Source organism: Entelurus aequoreus, linkage group LG25, assembly GCF_033978785.1.
Source record: "Entelurus aequoreus isolate RoL-2023_Sb linkage group LG25, RoL_Eaeq_v1.1, whole genome shotgun sequence".
NCBI classification, from domain to species: domain Eukaryota; kingdom Metazoa; phylum Chordata; class Actinopteri; order Syngnathiformes; family Syngnathidae; genus Entelurus; species Entelurus aequoreus.
The window spans coordinates 34,075,389-34,096,001 of NC_084755.1; the positions used below are offsets into that span (position 1 = coordinate 34,075,389).

A 20,613-nucleotide genomic window follows, 5' to 3' on the forward strand; every position below is an offset into this window, starting at 1 on the left:
TTACTCAATATAGGTCATCAAATCTCAGCAACAAGCTGTAATATCTTACTGAGATCATTTAGGACCAAAACCCTTAAAACAAGTAAAACACTCTAACATAAAATCTGTTTAGTGAGAAGAATTATCTTATCAGACAGAAAATAAGCAAATATCACCCTTATTTGAGATATTTAATCTTACTTAGATTTCAGTTTTTGCAGTGTGAAACCAATTAATTGGATTTACAAATTATGAAGAAAAACCGCGGTAACAACTGTACATATTCATCAATAGATCCATTTTGTAATTTTTTTCCTCTTCTGCCCTCAGTCCCAGGGTTGCAGTTTGAACTGCTGACAGACGAGGAGCATTGGGGGACAGCTGAGTTGGACGGAGCGAGACGAGGAGATCAGGTCGAGATGAAGACTGCAAAGTGGCTGAAAGTGGAGATGAGCTCAGACATGCCAAAGACATTACTTGGCTCTTAACCTGCTCCACTGACTCGGTCTGTGCTGACCCGCTTTAGTTTGGTGCAATCTTCCAAAAATGCGAGTGAATTATTTGAATGTAATTTTGTTGCTTTCTAAACAGCAGTATGTTGGGAAAGAAGCAAATGCATACGTCAGATGAGGGGAAGAGATGACAGCGAGTGTGCTGCATCAGCTCATTCATCAACTGGATCTGACATTCCCCCAGTAGGGTCGGTTTGCTCGCCTTAATACGATCACATCCCGTATCCTTCCCATGTAAGGACTGGCTCAAGTGGGAAGCTCGTGTGTGGACCCTGTGGGACACAAATATAATAAGCAAATTATAACCTGTCACACACTTGATAATGATTAACAAATTAAAGGTACAAGATCATGAAAAGGTATCGTTAATAGCGGCCTTGAATTTGCTAGATATTGAATCGATAGCAAAACATTCAGTCCAGCCCACTCCCATTAACAATTAAGAATAATTGAATAATAATTCAAGCAATTTAGTTATGAAATATGTTTTGGGGGGTTAATTTAAACTAGTTGTGAGCAAAGAGCAGACATGTTCATGACGCCTTGAAGGATTCCAGGTCATCCAGGTCACGGTTACCCAAGAAGGGCACCTGCTTTTCCAGTGTCTAAAACTGGGTGCTGCATCTGAGCTTGATTCAAGCGACCTGGATTAGGGCGATGATGAATTGAAACACGCACTTTGGGCCTGATTTACTAAGATCCAAATACAACACGCTAATAACGTGTGCAATCTTGAAAATTGTGTGTACTGCGTGGGTTTGTTGCAGGTGGTCTACTCACACTGCGGGTACAATTCTGAAGTGGTACAGACCGCCTTATTTAAATGCGGGCATGTAAAATGTCTGCGAAAACGCGCAAAAAAAGCGTATTTAAATATTAATTTTTGCGTGAAAATATCAGTCGCGTGTTTGTTTTTTTATAAAATAAAAATAAAAAAGGGATCTTAAAGAAATTTGCAGAACACTCTCCTCAGCCACATATATGGGTTTAATACTAATTATGACGAGAATTTGCAATTTTGGTAGGAATTGCGTGTAAATACCCTATGTGCGTAAGCCGCCGAACCGCCGATACGCGTTAGCGGAACTGATATGCTTGAATGTCCAGGGTGAGTGGAGTGAGTAGATGCTGGAACGGTTCGAATCGGTTGAGAAATGTGGGATATAAAGAGGTTTGTGTATTGGCAATTCATTTTCAAGTGAGGGGGGGGGGGGGGGGCGACTCCTGGTAATTCCGGGTAATCAGGGAATTTTTCCGGAACCGGGAAAATGCTGGGTTGAGTGGAGTGTATGGGTGGTGGAACTGTTCAAATCGTATTAGAAATGTAGGATATGCAGTCGATTGTATACTGACCATTCGTTGTCAACAAGGAGAAAATTCCGGGAAATTCCGGGAAAACCGGGAATTTTGGGAAAGGGAAAACACGTTTTGCGTTCTATGTATCGGAAGAGTAGTGTGGGTTGAAAGGTCTGAATCGGGATTAAAAATTACGCAAGATTTTGTGAATTTAGGGTATTGTAAAACTATGACTACATCCTTTCATTTTAATAAGAAATTCCTGGAAATTTGGGAATGTCTGGAATTTTTGGAATCGGTTGAAAATTGTTGAGTTTGAATTGAGAATTGGTATTTCGTAATTCCTGGTATTTCGGGAAAACCAGGAATTTTGTCCGTAAAAATGGTAGTTTGATCGTCCACGTTGAGTTGAGTGTATGGATGGTGGAATGGTTTGAAAGGGATGAGAAATGTGAGAGTTGTGCATGTTTGAAAATTGTCCCATGCATTTTCAATGACCTGCAAAACTGTAATTTATGGGTAATCTGGGATATTTTATTTATTTATTTTTCGTGACCACCCGATCCCCTAGTGTTCCGTTTTGATACTAGAACGATTCCGACCGGATGAAAACTGTGGGCTGTGGCTTCCGGCAACCTTTGTTGGAAGTGGAAGAATAATAATAAACTGATGATTTTTTTGGTGTAGAATTGTATATGTGTGAATTCTTGGGCATTCACTCATATAATTAGTGGCTAATTTTAGGTAATTACTTAAAGATGTCATTATTAATTGAATATGTTCCATTTAACCTTCCATATTCCCTGTGAGCTGAGCTCATTTCTTCATCAGTAATTCCAAAACTCTGATCCAATTTCAGCAATAGATCGCAGATTGTTAAGGTTGGACATGTTAAATCAACTTACAACTTGAATCCAAAATGGGTGTGCCACAAGGCAGTACGCTCAGTTCCCTACTTTTTCTTCTTCAGATCAATGGATTTATTGGATGTCCTGACCTGAGTTTACCTTCGGGTACTGATAAAGTAACCTAAAAAAACGATCTCCCTAGGGTCTGTAATTATTGCAATTGTTTATAGTTGGCAGATGACGCTGTCATCTTCTACTCTGATCTACATCCGAACACAATTAACTCTAAACTGTCACTTAGTTGAGGGTTAACCACCCTAAAATCAATGTGAAGAAGACTGAATGTATGTATTTTCGCACACAAAAGGAAGCGTTTTCTGTACATCTAATTCAATAGTTCTGGCCAATCAAACACTCTCTAGAACAATAACCTATAAATCTTGGTGTGCTTTTGGCTCCACAATTGTCCAACAAAGAGCACGGTCTGAAGCTAACAGAGAAACTACAACAAAAAAACGGTATGTTTACAACAATATCAGACCACACCTGTCACTTTTCATATCTGAAACATATGTACATTCATATATACAATGATGTTATAGAGCTTGTGGCAAGGCTCTATAACAGAGCCTACAGGATTCATAAGAGACTTCCTGGTTAGGTTACTACAGTCGTGGTCAAAAGTTTACATACACTTGTAAAGAACATAATGTCATGGCTGTCTTGAGTTTCCAATCATTTCTACAACTCCGAGGGGGAGCTCCACTAACCACGTTAAACCCAGATTCCGATCTAACAAAGGTGCTAACACATTCTCCTTCTATGCCACATCAATATGGAATGCACTCCCAACAGGTGTAAAAGAAAGGGCATCTCTATCCTCCTTCAAAACCGCACTAGAAGAACTCCTCCAGGCAACTACAACCCTAGACTAACACCCTCCCTTCCACATCCTACCTCCCCGGATTGTAAATAATCAAATGTAAATAATCAAATGTATATACTTTTTCTTATGCTTTCTGAACTCACTATGTTCTCTGCTCGCTGTACATATCCTACCAAGTCAGACCTACACTGTTTCAATGTCCATTTCTCAGATGATGCAATTGTTGATGACTGAAGTGCTGATATCAACCAAACCTAACCCCCCCACCCCCCCACATCCCACCCCCCGGATTGTAAATAATGTAAATAATTCAATGGATATACTCTGATGATTAACTTGTGTGATCACTGTATTATGATGATAGTATATATTTGTACTATGAATTGATTAACGTGGACCCCGACTTAAACAAGTTGAAAAACGTATTCGGGTGTTACCATTTAGTGGTCAATTGTATGGAATATGTACTGTACTGTGCAATCTACTAATAAAAGTTTCAATCAATCAATCAGATAGGCTCCAGCGACCCCCCGTGACCCCGAAAGGGACAAGCGGTAGAAAATGGATGGATGGATTAATATTTAATACTCTCTGTATTTGCTTTTGTTTTCTTTCCTTGATGTTGAAAGCGCCTTGACTTTGTTGTGAATCATAAATGTAGACTACCGTTCAAAAGTTTGGGGTCACATTGAAATGTCCTTATTTTTGAAGGAAAAGCACTGTACTTTTCAATGAAGATAACTTTAAACTAGTCTTAACTTTAAAGAAATACACTCTATACATTGCTAATGTGGTAAATGACTATTCTAGCTGCAAATGTCTGGTTTTTGGTGCAATATCTACATAGGTGTATAGAGGCCCATTTCCAGCAACTATCACTCCAGTGTTCTAATGGTACAATGTGTTTGCTCATTGGCTCAGAAGGCTAATTGATGATTAGAAAACCCTTGTGCAATCATGTTCACACATCTGAAAACAGTTTAGCTCGTTACAGAAGCTACAAAACTGACCTTCCTTTGAGCAGATTGAGTTTCTGGAGCATCACATTTGTGGGGTCAATTAAACGCTCAAAATGGCCAGAAAAAGAGAACTTTCATCTGAAACTCGACAGTCTATTCTTGTTCTTAGAAATGAAGGCTATTCCACAAAATTGTTTGGGTGACCCCAAACTTTTGAACGGTAGTGTATGTTTGTTGTTCAATTACAAAAAAAAAACAGTGAAACAAGATTGACATCTAGTGGCGGATATAGCAAATTACATCATAATAACGTCTCAATGCAATACGGTTGTACAGTATTTGTGATCGAATTACTTAACATAAAACTCAACTTAATTATAGATACAACATTTAGAGGGGTTTGAAAGGTGTCAAAAACATGCCTGTTATGCTCATTAAATGGTAACTACAATAATCATATCCCATATGTGTGAATAACTAACTAACCAACCAACTAACTAACTAACACATCCCCAAGCTAGAGGCATGAGTTCCAGGAAGAAAAAAGAGCTCGCAAATAATAGAGTAATTAAAATTAAACTACTGAATGCGCACCATTAATTGATTAACGTTGACCCCGACTTAAACAAGTTGAAAAACGTATTGGGGTGTTACCATTTAGTGGTCAATTGTACGGAATATGTACTTACTGTGCAATCTACTAATACAAGTTTCGATCAACAATCAAAAAGCACCACCGCAGCCCGAGCTTAGGCCCCGCCCCTTCTGTTGCCAGGCGCTCGGTCGTAGGTGTGGACGACTGAGCGATACTGCAAATGTTGGTATCGTACTCGGAGAAGGCGCACGTATCTGCCGTATCGAGGACACCGACAAATAAAGGTAAGAATACATGAACATTCCGAAGTTGCTCGGTTCCTAAATGTTTACAGAGACGACATGTGAGGTCGGCATCGACTTTTTTTTTAAAGTTTTCACCTGGTCCCGCCGCTTTTGGTGTCGAATTCAGCTCGACGCAACTTTCTCTCGGTAACAATAAACAAAGTGCGACTGTAGTTTTTATGTTCATTAAAAAAACAAAACAAACTATTAGCAAACTTCAACTTTAAGGTGGTGAAGTTTGGTTTAGTTGTTCTTTTCGCCGGTGTCTGAAGGGTTGTATCTTCCTCACGAGAACGTACAAGTTGCTCTCGCGAGAGTTGGAAAAGTGAAACTAGCTTTTTAAACATTTTTCTTAAATACTAATATACATTTCCTGCCTCACATTATCAGTAAGTTGTCACGAGTAGTTTGGCAGCGAACACTCGTACAGGAGAAAGGGAGAGTTTGGTGGACTTAGTTTAGTGACGTCACCACGCAGTCACTGACATCAGGTTGGCTTTATTCAAAATGTAAACATGCTAAAACATGTAAGTCAGGGGCGTAGCACCAAATTCTAGGACCCCATAATACAGTTTTGGTTTCTATTATAATCTATATATATCACGGTGGTAGGGCTACAACAACTAATCGATTAGAATCGAATATAAAAAATAGTTGGCGATTAATTTAGTCATCGATTCGTTGGATCTATGCTATAGGTCAGTTTATAAACCTTTATTTATAAACTGCAACATTTACAAACAGCTGAGAAACAATAATCAAAATAAGTATGGTGCCAGTATGCTGTTTTTTTCCAATAAAATACTGGAAAGGATAAAAATGTAGTTTGTCTATTTTATCCGATTATTAAGCGATTAATCGAAGTAATAATCGACAGATTAATCGATGATCAAATTAGTTGTTAGTTGCAGCCCTACACGGGTGTAACGATTGATCAACAGATCGATTTATATTCCTAAATTTCAATATGTGTGTGCTCGGCAAGTTGGCCTTCCAGAAGATAAGTATCGATTTAAAAAGGCAAATATCGATTTCATCGATTCTAGAAAAAGAAAAGAGTCATGAATGGCAGACTTTATATGAAGTTTAGCACTTTTAATGAAAAAGAGTTTGGTGGACTTAGTTTAGTGACGTCTCTGGTATCAGGTTGGCTTTATTCAAAATGTAAACGTGCTAAAACATGTAAGACAGGGGCGTAGCACCAAATTCTAGGACCTCATAATACAGTTTTGGTTTCTATTATAATCTATATATATCACGGGTGTAACGATTGATCAACGGATCGATTTATATTCCTAAATTTCAAATATATATTGAATGTGTGCTCTGCAAGTTGGCCTTCCGGAAGATAAGTATCGATTTAAAAGGCAAATATCGATTTCATGGATTCTAGAAAAAGAGTCATGAACGGCAGACTTTATATGAAGTTTAGCACTTTTAATTAAAAAGAGTTTGGTGGACTTAGTTTAGTGACGTCACCACGCAGTCACTGGCATCAGGTTGGCTTTATTCAAAATGTAAACGTGCTAAAACATGTAAAACGGGCGTAACATCAAATTCTAGCACCTCATAATACAGTTTTGGTTTCTATTATAATCTACATATATACCACGGTAACGATTGATCAACGGATCGATTTATATTTCTACATTTCAAATATATATTGAATGTGTGCTCGGCAAGTTGGCCTTCCAGAAGATAAGTATCGATTTAAAAGGCAAATATCGATTTCATGGATTCTAGAAAAAGAAAAAAGTCATGAACGGCAGACTTTATATGAAGTTTAGCACTTTTAATGAAAAAGAGTTTGGTGGACTTAGTTTAGTGACGTCACCATGCAGTCACTGGTATCAGGTTGGCTTTATTCAAAATGTAAACGTGCTAAAACATGTAAGACAGGGGCGTAGCACCAAATTCTAGGACCTCATGATACAGTTTTGGTTTCTATTATAATCTATGTATATCACGGGTGCAACGATTGATCAACGGATCGATTTATATTCTTGAATTTCAAATATATATTGAATGTGTGCTCGGCAAGTTGGCCTTCCGGAAGATAAGTATCGATTTAAGAGGCAAATATCGATTTCATGGATTCTGGAAAAAGAAAAAAGTCATGAACGGCAGACTTTATATGAAGTTTAGCACTTTTAATGAAAAAAGAGTTTGGTGGACTTAGATTAGTGACGTCACCACGCAGTCACTGGTATCAGGTTGGCTTTATTCAAAATGTAAACGTGCTAAAACATGTAAGACAGGGGCGTAACATCAAATTCTAGCACCTCATAATACAGTTTTGGTTTCTATTATAATCTATATATATATATCACGGGTGTAACGATTGATCAACGGATCGATTTATATTCCTAAATTTCAAATATATATTGAATGTGTGCTCGGCAAGTTGGCCTTCCGGAAGATAAGTATCGATTTAAAAGGCAAATATCGATTTCATGGATTGTAGAAAAAGAAAAGAGTCATGAACGGCAGACTTTATATGAAGTTTAGCACTTTTAATGAAAAAGAGTTTGGTGGACTTAGTTTAGTGACGTCACTGGTATCAGGTTGGCTTTATTCAAAATGTAAACATGCTAAAACATGTAAGACAGGGGCGTAGCACCAAATTCTAGGACCCCATAATACAGCTTTGGTTTCTATTATAATCTATATATCACGGGTGCAACGATTGATCAACGGATCGATTTATATTCCTGAATTTCAAATATATATTGAATGTGTGCTCGGCAAGTTGGCCTTCCAGAAGATAAGTATCGATTTAAAAAGGCAAATATCAATTTAATCGATTGTGGAAAAAGAAAAGAGTCATGAACGGCAGACTTTATATGAAGTTTAGCACTTTTAATGAAATAGAGTTTGGTGGACTTAGATTAGTGACGTCACCACGCAGTCACTGGCATCGGGTTGGCTTTATTCAAAATGTAAACATGCTAAAACATGTAAGACAGGGGCGTAGCACCAAATTCTAGGACCTCATAATACAGCTTTGATTTCTATTATAATCTATACATATCACGGGTGTAATGATTGATCAACAGATCGATTTATATTCCTAAATTTCAAATATATATTGAATGTGTGCTCGGCAAGTTGGCCTTCTGGAAGATAAGTATTGATTTAAAAGGCAAATATCGATTTCATCGATTCTAGAAAAAGAAAAGAGTCATGAACGGCAGACTTTATATGAAGTTTAGCACTTTTAATGAAAAAGACCGAAAGGGACAAGCGGTAATAAATGGATGGATGCATGCACTTTAAACGTTACTGAAGTCTGTCTGCCCTGTCAGTAGCAAATGCATCATGGCGGACCGGTGGATAGGGACCACTGACCTAAGGGGTGCTACTGGTAATATTTTCTCATCCACCATATTGTTTTACTCACTTTAGATGTCAGACACAATGGGTCGCTCTTCTTCTGTCTCCTCCATTTCCCTGCTTGAGGTCAAAGCTGAGAGTCGTCTGGTCCTCCAAGCTTTCCTCCAGCGAACCCTTACTGTCCCGTTTGGAGATAGGCCTGGCTGGGTAGGAGGAACCTACAAGGATCACGACCGGTACAGGTAACAGTCTCACCACACTACATTGAGTTGTTACAAACTTTGGACTTCCAGTAACATAATGATCCTATTTTCCACAAAAAGGACGGTAAGATATATTATAAATTGTCTTGTTATGTAGTGTTTAGCTCATTTATTTCTAACTTTAAGTGTCTCATACATCATGTTGGGGGTTATTAAAATGTGTTACATACTGTTTTGCGTAATGACTACATATATCCGAATATAGTTGAACAGTGGTTCTATAGGTCAGCAACCATTTGATTATATGCTTTGAAAGGACAATATTATGGAATTCAAACGTGGTTATAATTTAGAGTAGTCAATGTACAACGGTTATTAGAAAGTTAATAGAAATATTGTTTATTATAGAAAATTCATATCACGGTTATTGTGACCAAAATGTTCATGGTTATCATTATTACTGCAATATTGTTGAATGTGCTCAAAAGTACTTATATTTTAAAATAACTAAAATAAATAAATAGACCCACTGTTAAAAAGCCCACACATTTTTTGTGTTTCTTATGCTTCATTGATAAGAGTGTTGTGGTGGCCATTGTGGCGTCCTACTCTGTTCAGCTGTCCTTGAACGCAACGTAAAAACAACTCTGCGTCCTATTCCTCCGAGTATAAATCAATCAGTCTTTACTAGGAGAGCACAGTTTGTAAGTCCATTGTGCACAATTGAATAGCAGAGTTGCGCAGATGGCGATGTGTTTGTGTAGGTTTAGATTGGGGTATGTTGTTTCTTTACGAGGAAAGACGTTACTGTCTCTTGTATTCATGTTAGCATTTAAGTCGTGAGCCAGCGCCGGTCAGTTCGTGAGTTTATCCAAGAGTGGCTATCAATCACGGTTTTATACACCTAAAACGGGCGTGGCTTGGTTGGTAGAGAGGCCGTGCCGGCAACTTGAGGGTTCCAGGTTTGATCCCAGCTTCCGCCATCCTAGTCACTGCCCTTGTGTTCTTGAGCAAGACACTGAGACGCTCTGTCACATTCACGTCTTGTTATGTTTGTGTTTATTTCCTGTCAGTGCTCTTATTTTAGTTCCACTTCCTGCATGTCTCCCTGAGCGCTCTTTTCCCTCACCTGTCCCGTTCAACGCATCGCAGCCACCTGACTCTCCCTCGCTGGCTGCGGGGACACAAGGCTTGGCGACCCACCGCCAACTCCGCCCTCCACCCTCTCATTATTTTTGAACCTTTTGGGAGGGTGGTACTGTGACGATCTGTCACATTCACGTCTTATGTTTCCTTAGTTTGTGTTTATTTCCTGTCAGCAGCTCTTATTTTAGTTTCACTTCCTGCATGTCTCCCTGAGCGCTCGTTTCCCTCACCTGTTGCTGATTGGCAGCCTGGCACACCTGGTTGCAATTGTTGCCAAATCAGGCTGCTATTTATGCCTGCCTCGCCCTATCCCTCCAGTCAGGGCTCGATGATTGTTTCCTATTTCAATGTTCAAGGCATGTGCACTTCCCAGTTGCACAATTTCCTTTTGGCATTAAAGGCCTACTGAAATGAGATTTTCTTATTTAAACGGGGATAGCAGGTCCATTCTATGTGTCATACTTGATCATTTCGCGATATTGCCATATTTTTGCTAAAAGGATTTAGTAGAGAACATCTACGATAAAGTTCGCAACTTTTGGTCGCTGATAAAAAAGCCTTGCCTGTACCGGAAGTAGCGTGACGTCACAGGTTGTGGAGCTCCTCACATCCGCACATTGTTTACAATCATGTCCACCAGCAGCGAGAGCGATTCGGGCCGAGAAAGCGACGATTTCCTCATTAATTTGAGCGAGGATGAAAGATTCGTGGATGAGGAAAGTGAGAGTGAAGGATTAGAGGGCAGTGGAAGCGATTCAGATATGGAAGATGCTGTGAGAGGCGGGTGGGACCTGATATTCAGCTGGGAATGACTAAAACAGTAAATAAACACAAGACATATATATACTCTATTAGCCACAACACAACCAGGCTTATATTTAATATGCCACAAATTAATCCCGCATAACAAACACCTCCCCCCTCCCGTCCATATAACCCACCAATACAAATCAAACACCCGCACAACACACTCAATCCCACAGCCCAAAGTACCGTTCACCTCCGCAAAGTTCATACAGCACATATTTCCCCAAAGTTACGTACGTGACATGCACATAGCGGCACGCACGTACGGGCAAGCGATCAAATGTTTGGAAGCCGCAGCTGCGTACTCACGGTGCCGCGTACCCAACTCAAAGTCCTCCTGGTAAGAGTCTCTGTTGTCCCAGTTCTCCACAGGCCAATGGTAAAGCTTGACTGTCATCTTTCGGGTTAGGTAAACAATGAAACACCGGCCAAGTGTTTGTGTTGCTGCAGCTGCCCGCTAATACACCGCTTCCCACCTACAGCTTTTGTTCTTTGCTGTCTCCATTGTTCATTAAACAAATTGCAAAATATTCACCAACACAGATGTCCAGAATACTGTGGGATTTTGCGATGAAAACAGACGACTTAATAGCTGGCCACAATGGTGTCCCAAAATGTCCTCTACAATCTGTGACGTCACGCGCAGACGTCATCATACCGAGACATTTTCAGCAGGATATTTCGCGGGAAATTTAAAATTGCACTTTACTAATCTAACCCGGCCGTATTGGCATGTGTTGCAATGTTAAGATTTCATCATTGATGTATAAACTATCAGACTGCGTGGTCGGTAGTAGTGGCTTTCACTAGGCCTTTAAAGTTATGTTTACCTGCTTTACACCTGCCATCTATGCATCTTGGAGTTCAAGACCGACAGAATCATCGAGCCAAGTACGAACACCGCAGAAATGTGGTGAGCTGTCTGGAGGCAACAAATGGCTGCCCGGAACAAAGCCGCCTACGAGAAGTGTACCTGTTTGGTCTCCATGATGGACAATCTCTGTGGCTTGAGTGCTGCACGGACTGGTTCTTCGGCTCCCTCCCACCCGTCCCTGTCGTCTGTTCCGGGGGGGGCGGCCAGAATTTGTAGGACCCGAAACCCCCCAAGCTCCCTCAGCCTTTCTTGGGACGTCTGTAATAAGGCTGAAACGACGCGTCGACACAGTCGACGTCATCGGTTACGTAAATACGTCGACGCCGTTTTTGTGCGTCGACGCGTCGCATATTTACGTCACACTACCGTCATGGCGAAGCGCAAAGCAGACGATCAAAGCAGACGATCAAAGCAGACGATGCGAGCGAGGTGGGAAAATCACGCCAAAAGTCGTCAAAAGTGTGGGAGTATTTCAATACACAGCCTAATAATGTTGTTGTATGCACGCTGTGTCGAGCGGAAATGGCCTATCATAGCAGCACAACGGCTATGAACGAACATTTGAAAAGAAAACCATCAACCATCAACTAGTCAATCGTCCGCGTGAGCATACGTTGTCATCATTACACAAAAACATGAATGTGTCATTTGTATCTGCTAGGGGTGTAACGGTACGTGTTTTGTATTGAACCGTTTCGGTACGGGGCTTTCGGTTCGGTACGGGGGTGTACCGAACGAGTTTCTAAGCTAAAGCTAACTTTAGCTGCTAAAGTCTTAACAAGCTGCTTTGCTCCTTTTGCCTCTGTCTCAGCACGCAGCATTGTCCCACCCATACAACCATCTGATTGGTACACACGCAGCATTGTCCCACCCACACAACCATCTGATTGGTACACACGCAGCATTGTCCCACCCACACAACCATCTGATTGGTACACACGAAGCATTATCAGCCAATCAGCAGTGCGTATTCAGAGCGCATGTAGTCAGCGCTTCAGCGTGGAGCAGATAGGTGTTTAGCAGGTGAGCATCAGGCAGCGGACTCTCCCCAAATGATAATAAACACCTCCCAGTCAACTACTAGTAACATCACTATGAGCCCGTTGACCTTCTAGAAACTTACACTGCAGCTCAGCTCGCTCGCAGTCCTGGTTTGAGGTGAAGGCTAATTACCTCTCAGTTCCAGCCACATCGACCCCTTCTGAGCGCCTATTTTCAGCTGCTGGGAATATTGTAAACAAGAAAAGAAGCAGAGCATGTAGACATGCTAACCTTTCTTCATTACAACTGTTAGTCACTCACTGGAATGAGTAGAATTGGTTATTGTGTACTGTGTTGGACTGGATGTTTATTTTGCACATTTTAAAAGCAATACTTAATGTTTACAGTGCTCCAGAATATTTAGATTGGCACTTTTTTGTATTGGATGTTTATCTTTATTTTTGCACATTTTAGCAAATAAGCAATACTTTCACTTTTGTTGAAATGTTTACACTGTTACAGAGTATTTCGTTTTACACTTTTTTGTATTGGATGTTTATCTTTATTTTTGCACATTTTAAAGCAAAATAAGCAATACTTTTACTTTTGAAATGCTTATACTGTTGCAGAACATTAAGATTTGCACTGGATGTTGACTTGTATATTTGTACATTAAAAAGCAAATAAGCTACTTTTAATTTTGTTAAAGGTTAAAAGTTTTAAATGTTTACATTGTTACAGAATATTTAGTCATGTTGTTGTCAATGTTGACTGAGTGGCCATACTTCTTTTTTTTTGTAAATAAAAGCCATGCCTTTTGAAAAAACTGGCCTACATTTATTTTTTCATCTTCATTTTTAATAAAAAAATAATCGGTAAAAGGAAAAATAATCTATAGATTAATCGAAAAAAATCTATAGATTAACCGATTAATCGGGAAAAAAAATCTATAGATTAATCGATAGAAAAATAATCGTTAGCTGCAGCCTTAGTCTGTAATCCGTCCCTTGAGGGGGGGGGCTAAGGTCTCACCTCTTCCAGTGAAGTGGCCGTTCTGTGGTCGCCCGCCTCGCCAAATGCAGCGGCGTTCAACACGACGCCGCCACCTGACTCTTCCTCGCTGGCTGCGTGGACACAAGGCTTGGCGTTCGCTGCCAACTCCGTCCTCCATTCTCCTGTGACTTTTGAACCTTTTTTTTGGGGGGGGGGGGGGGGGTACTGTGACGATTTGTCCCATTCACGTCTTATGTTTCCTTAGTTTGTGTATATTTCCTGTCAGCGCTCTTATTTTAGTTCCAATTCCTGCATGTTTTCCTGAGCGCTCGTTTCCCTCACCTGTCACATGAGCATTCCTCAACTTTCTCAGTCTTTTTTGCCACTTGTGCCAGCTTTTTTGAAACATGTTGCAAATTCCAAATGAGGTAATATTAGCAAACAATGACAAAGTTTTTCAGTTTGAACGTGAAGTATCTTGTCTTTGCGGTCTATTCAATTGAATATAGGTTGAAAAGGATTTGCAAATCATTGTATTCTGTTTTTATTTACGATTCACACAACGTGCCAAATTCACTGGTTTCGGGTTTTGTACACACACAGTACATATACACACATATACATACATATATACACACATATACATACACATTTCATATATACACACACACACATACATACATACATACATTATATCCATCCACCCATTTTCTACCGCTTGTCCCGTTCGGGGTCGCGGGGTACACCCTGGACAAGTCGCCAGACAGACAACATTCACACTTACATTCACACACTAGGGCCAATTTAGTGTTGCCAATCAACCTATCCCCAGGTGCATGTCTTTAGAGGTGGGAGGAAGCCGGAGTACCCGGAGGGAACCCACGCAGTCACAGGGAGAACATGCAAACTCCACACAGAAAGATGGTGAGGCAGACGCACTAACCCCTCTACCACCGTCCTGCCCTAATAATATGTGTTGACTTTTTTGTAATGATAAATACATGTATTTATATATGTATATATGTATGTATATATATATATATATATATATATATATATATATATATGTATATATATATATCACGTTGTGCGATTCAGAATCGATTCTCATTTTTTAAAAATCGATTTTTATTTATTTATTTATTTTTTTAATTAATCAATCCAACAAAACAATAAACAGCAATACCATAACAATGCAATCCAATTCCAAAACCAAACCCGACCCAGCAACACTCAATAAACAGAGCAATTGAGGACACACAAACACGACACAGAACAAACCAAAAGTAGTGAAACAAAAATGAACATTATCAACAACAGTATCAATATTAGTTACAATTTCAACATAGCAGTGATTAAAAATCCCTCATTGACATTATCATTAGACATTTATAAAAATAAAAATAAATGAACAATAGTGTCACACTGTGTCCAATATTTTCACAAAGTTAAAATAAGTCATACTTTTGGTTCATTTAATAGTTAAAACAAATTTACATTATTGCAATCAGTTGATAAAACATTGTCCTTTACAATTATAAAAGCTTTTTACAAAAATCTACTACTCTGCTTGCATGTCAGCAGACTGGGGTAGATCCTGCTGAAATCCTATGTATTGAATGAATAGAGAATCCTTTTGAATCGGGAAAAAAAATCGTTTTTGAATCGAGAATCGTGTTGAATTGAAAAAAAAAAATAGATTTTGAATCGAATCGTGACCCCAAGAATCGATTTTGAATCGAATCATGGGACATATTATATATATATATATACATATATATATATATATATATATATATATATATATATATATATATATATATACATATATATATATATATATATATATATATATATATATACACATATATATATATATATATACATATATATATATATATATATATATATATATATATATATATATATATATATATATATATATATATATATATATATATATATATATATATATATATATTATACAATATATAATCTAAATGTATTTATCATTACAAAAAAGTCAACACATATTTTCTGTATCACTTCACAAGTGCGTCTTCAAATTGCACCCAAAGTGTCCATTTTTAGTGTTGTAGAACACTTGGTAATGCTTTTTGATATATTTTCAGGTATTGCTTAAACAACAATATTTTATATTTTGTAGGCTGTAATCCAGTGTTTGTTTTTAAGAAACGTATTACAGTATGTATCGAACAAATATGTGCTCTTCAAAGTCTGACGTGGTTTACTTACCAGCCATGCAAAAGAAAACCTTTTTTGTCATGTATGTGCTAGGTCAGCCACTGATTTTCATGACTTTTTCTCTTCATACTTATTTCACTTGCAGTGTTGGTGTCAAACCAAAAGTAAAAGATCAAGGTCATGCTGAGGCTGAAGATGAAAACTCACCGGACGAGAAGAAGAGTGGACTTAAAAACTTCATAAAGCAGCTGCCCCGACGTAATAGTCCACGCTCTTCTGCCAAGGACGGGAAAGGTTCTCTGGAAAAGGACGGCAAGCTCAAAGCACCTAATGTCAGAGAGCTGTCAGACGTAAGAAAGTGAATCCATCAAATTATAGCCCTCATACATAGTTCATACATTAGTCATTTACTGTGTTATTATTGACAACTTAACATCTGTCATTTTGCACCATTCTTGTCTGGGTATGTCCCTTCTTATAGTGGATACATACTTTAGATCCTGCACCAGACCCTCAAACTAAAACTGTCCTAGAGATGGGCGATATGGCCTGAAATATCTATAATGATATATCTCAGCCTCTGTTGATAATGATATGTCACAATTAGGCCTGTCAAATAATTTATTTTTTAAATCATATTAATACAATTTTGGAATCAGGATTAATCATGATTAATCACAAATAATAACTCGCTTGCATAACTGAAATTATATTAAGAGAAGACTCCAATATTTGTACACAAATGCAACTTTATTGACAGAATGTCATCCAGGGAATGTTTTACCGGTCACTTATTTGCACAAAACTTGGTAACAGTTTTATCTAAAGTTCTTTCAGGCTGTATTTTGGAGTGAAAGCACACCAGTCGGAGTCTCTTCACTCCTTTTTGTACTGGAGTATGCATTGATTTGATCACTTGCCGTATAGTGGCTAAGGTAAAATTGCATGATTAATCGGAGTACATGATTAATACAATAAGTTTTTTGCGATTAATCATGAGTCAACTCTTTAATTTTGACAGCCCTAATCACAATATATTATTTGGCATATTTTAGAACCACTGGGACTGGCAAAAAGTTAAGTAGGACAAAATGCTATCGGTTATAAGTTATTTAATTTCTCTGTGCGGCCCGGGAGCAAATGCGTCACGGACCCCGGACCGGTGGTTGGGGACCACTGGTCTACATTATTTTGGTACTTTTGTCAAAAATATTCATAAATGTTGCTTCATCGACCCATTTTCAAAGGCCCTTTCTTTCTTTGTCAGAAATCGAGCCTTTTTACAAGCCCCGCCCCTCTCTAGCTGAGTGAGACTGTTTTCTTGCCATGACAGCCATTTTTGTAGTTTTAAAGGCCTACTGAAATGACATTTTTTTATTTAAACGGGGATAGCAGATCCATTCTATGTGTCATACTTGATCATTTTGCGATATTGCCATATTTTTGCTGAAAGGATTTAGTAGAGAACATCAACGATAAAGTTTTGGTCGCTGATAAAAAAGCCTTGCCTGTACCGGAAGTAGCGTGACGTCACATGTTGAAGGGCTCCTCACATTTCCCCATTGTTTACACAAGCAGCAAGAGCAATTCGGACCGAGAAAGCGACGATTACCCCATTAATTTGAGCCAGGATGAAAGATTCGTGGATGAGGTACGTGAGAGTGAAGGACTAGAGTGCAGTGCAGGACGTATCTTTTTTCACTCTGACCGTAACTTAGGTACAAGGGTTCATTGGATTCCACACTCTCTCCTTTTTCTATTGTGGATCACGGATTTGTATTTTAAACCACCTCGGATACTATATCCTCTTGCAAATGAGAGTCGAGAACGCGAAATGGACATTCACAGTGACTTTTATCGCCACGACAATACATCAGCAAAGCACTTTAGCTACAGAGCTAACGTGATAGCATCGGGCTTAACTGCAGATAGAAACAAAATACATAAACCCCTGACTGGAAGGATAGACAGAAAATCAACAATACTATTAAACCATGGACCTGTAACTACACGGTTAATGCTTTCCAGCCTGGCGAAGCTTAACAATGTTGTTGCTAACGACGCCATTGAAGCTAACTTAGCTACGGGACCTCACAGAGCTATGCTAAAAACATTAGCTATCCACCTACGCCAGTCAGCCCTCATCTGCTCATCAACACCCGTGCTCACCTGCGTTCCAGCGATCGACGGAGCGACGAAGGACTTCACCCGATCATTGATGCGGTCGGCGGCTAGCGTCGGATAGCGCGTCTGCTATCCATCTCAAAGTCCTCCTGGTTGTGTTGCTGCAGCCAGCCGCTAATACACAGATCCCACCTACAGCTTTCTTCTTTGCAGTCTCCATTGTTCATTAAACAAATTGCAAAAGATTCACCAACACAGATGTCCAGAATACTGTGGAATTTTGCGATGAAAACAGAGCTTTTTGTATTGAATACAATGGTGTCCGAATACTTCCGTTTCAACCATTGACGTCACACGCATACGTCATCATACATAGACGTTTTCAACCGGAAGTTTTGCGGGAAATTTAAAATTGCACTTTATAAGTTAACCCGGCCGTATTGGCATGTGTTGCAATGTTAAGATTTCATCATTGATATATAAACTATCAGACTGCGTGGTCGGTAGTAGTGGCTTTCAGTAGGCCTTTAAATACCTCTTTCCAATTGGACATACAGTTATTTAGTAATACTTCTATAGCGCGGTGCAGGCAAACTAGACAAATACAAAACGCTGACAAACGTGTGCTAAACTCTAACCAGTGTTACTTGCAGTGACTTGCTAATAATATCAATAGTCAGGAAGATGCTATATGTGAATGCACCATAATAAATTGTGTTATGGCTATTGTTACCACTTCATTGTTATCCTCCATTGCCATAAATTGTAGGAACCGATGCTGCAATTAAATGTCGTTTTGAGTAAATCCTTCTGTATATTTGCCCACGGACCGTGGCAGGGCTCTTTGTTTTTTAGTTGATGCGATCTCGCTCTCAATGCACATTTTTACGAATCTCAAAAGTTAAGTAGGCACTTCTTTCTTCTTCAGATGCGGCGGGGGGTCGGTGGAGTGAGCTGTGCTAGTTAATACAACAAATAACAGAGCGTTTAAGCTCATGGAGTCGCAACTTAGCAGGATCTATAACAGAAATAAACATGGCAGACATACAAATATACTAGGAAAACATTATCATTTTTGGACATATCTGCTGACGTCTCAAATGTTGGCAAATCTCAACGGATCATTTGGGGCAAGGAAAAAGTGTTTTTGTAAAAATGTCCATGGTTTGAAATAAAATGTTCTGCATATATGGGGACACAAAATAGTCAAGAACGGGTACCGATAGACAAGAAATGTGGGTTTTGCATAATGTGACACCTATAAATATTGACTCCATCAACTTTTTCCCCCACAGGAAGACATTTTATCTTCTTCCTCTTCATCAGAAGATGACAAGAGTGAGAAGAAACAGACCAAACTCAGCAAAAAGATCAGGAGAAAGATGTCCAAGTTTTTCAAGTTAAAGGTAGAAAAGGACAAAGAGAAGGAAAAAGAGGGAAATGTATCTCTGCCTAATAGGCCTTCCATACTGAAACTTGACAAAACAGTCGAGTCACCACTACCAAACCTTGTTTCTCCAAGTAAGCTTTTCCATGACACAAAAGAACTACCCAAACCAGTTTTGCAAATCACAACAAAATAATTAGCAACACTGTGTAATGTTAATGTTGCTTCTATATTGTATCTATGAACCTGAAGTACAAACGTTATTTCCTATTTTACATGTTGAAATACGACGGTCTGCACCACGTTTACACTTGTTATCAATTAGGTTCGCAGATCACACGCAACATGCCCACTAATGGTAAATGCATTTTTTCAGTTTGCACACAGCCACACGGTATTTAGCACTTGTTATTTGGCAACTTAGTCAATAATTGATAATTGGGGTGTCCCAATTCGATGTTGAAATCCAATAACTACCTTATTTTTGCCTCAATCCAGTGCTGCTAAATTAATAGAAGGAAATGAGTCATCGATAGCTACTTAGTTTAGATTATTACTGTTTACGTCAGCACTGGTGCCTCTATGGTACCATCCATAATAATGGACTAACAAGCGCAATGTTGTGTGTGTGTGTGTCTAAATAAACTGACATAGGGTTACTATATTGGAAGCCTTTTGATTCAATGAGTGATGACGAAACACACTTGTCAATGTTTACTAGTGCAATGCTTGTGTTGTAGATCACCCGCCAGACTTCTACGATGAAGTTGCACAGAAGCTGGAGAGGATTGCCACCAGTACAAAAAGACTGAGTCCCACTCCTCAGACTTCCTTGGGTAAGCACACACGTACGATGTCCTCCAATGCACGAAAACCGGAATAGTGCACAACAAGGAAACGCCCGACTCACTTCAAAGCTACGCATTACTAGAGAATGCATCGCAGTGAAAACCTGTTTCTCACGCTACTACGGATATGAATGGAAAAAAACGGGTTAGAAACACATACGAATACTGGAATACAATTATTGTAGGTGCGACTGATTTCACAGAAAGGGAAACTTAATTTGCAAAGTAGACATTTCAACAAAGGGAGGAACTACTACCGATATGCAGAAACATTTGCACACAGCAACTTTTTTGGAATGTTGCATTTCAATCATCAGCGTGTCCTCTGCTGTTGATACTGCAGATAACTAACT

The 20,613-nt window shown here is 39.1% G+C and overlaps 1 protein-coding gene and 1 long non-coding RNA gene across 5 annotated transcripts in view; one reads left to right on the plus strand and one right to left on the minus strand.

Moving 5' to 3' along the window:
- Positions 1–127: 127 nt before the first annotated feature.
- Positions 128–20,613, minus strand: part of LOC133642411 (uncharacterized) — a 46,612-nt gene continuing 26,126 nt past the window's right edge. The window contains exons 3-5 of one of the 4 annotated variants that reach the window (XR_009824513.1): positions 16,109–16,200; positions 8,760–8,910; positions 128–763 (exon numbers count right to left, since the gene is read on the minus strand). This is a non-coding gene — a long non-coding RNA (uncharacterized LOC133642411). Of the gene's footprint in view, positions 764–8,759; positions 8,911–13,735; positions 13,889–16,108; positions 16,243–20,613 lie in introns of those variants that run through there. The other 3 variants (XR_009824510.1, XR_009824512.1, XR_009824511.1) reach the window with 3 other exon arrangements.
- bcl2l12 (BCL2 like 12) overlaps positions 5,248–20,613 on the plus strand; it is a 29,905-nt gene continuing 14,539 nt past the window's right edge. The window contains exons 1-5 of the mRNA XM_062036575.1: positions 5,248–5,359; positions 8,765–8,934; positions 16,047–16,251; positions 19,321–19,546; positions 20,153–20,248. Of these exons, the coding sequence (XP_061892559.1) occupies positions 8,765–8,934; positions 16,047–16,251; positions 19,321–19,546; positions 20,153–20,248 (697 nt within the window). The 5' untranslated portion in view covers positions 5,248–5,359. The remainder of the gene's footprint in view (positions 5,360–8,764; positions 8,935–16,046; positions 16,252–19,320; positions 19,547–20,152; positions 20,249–20,613) is intronic.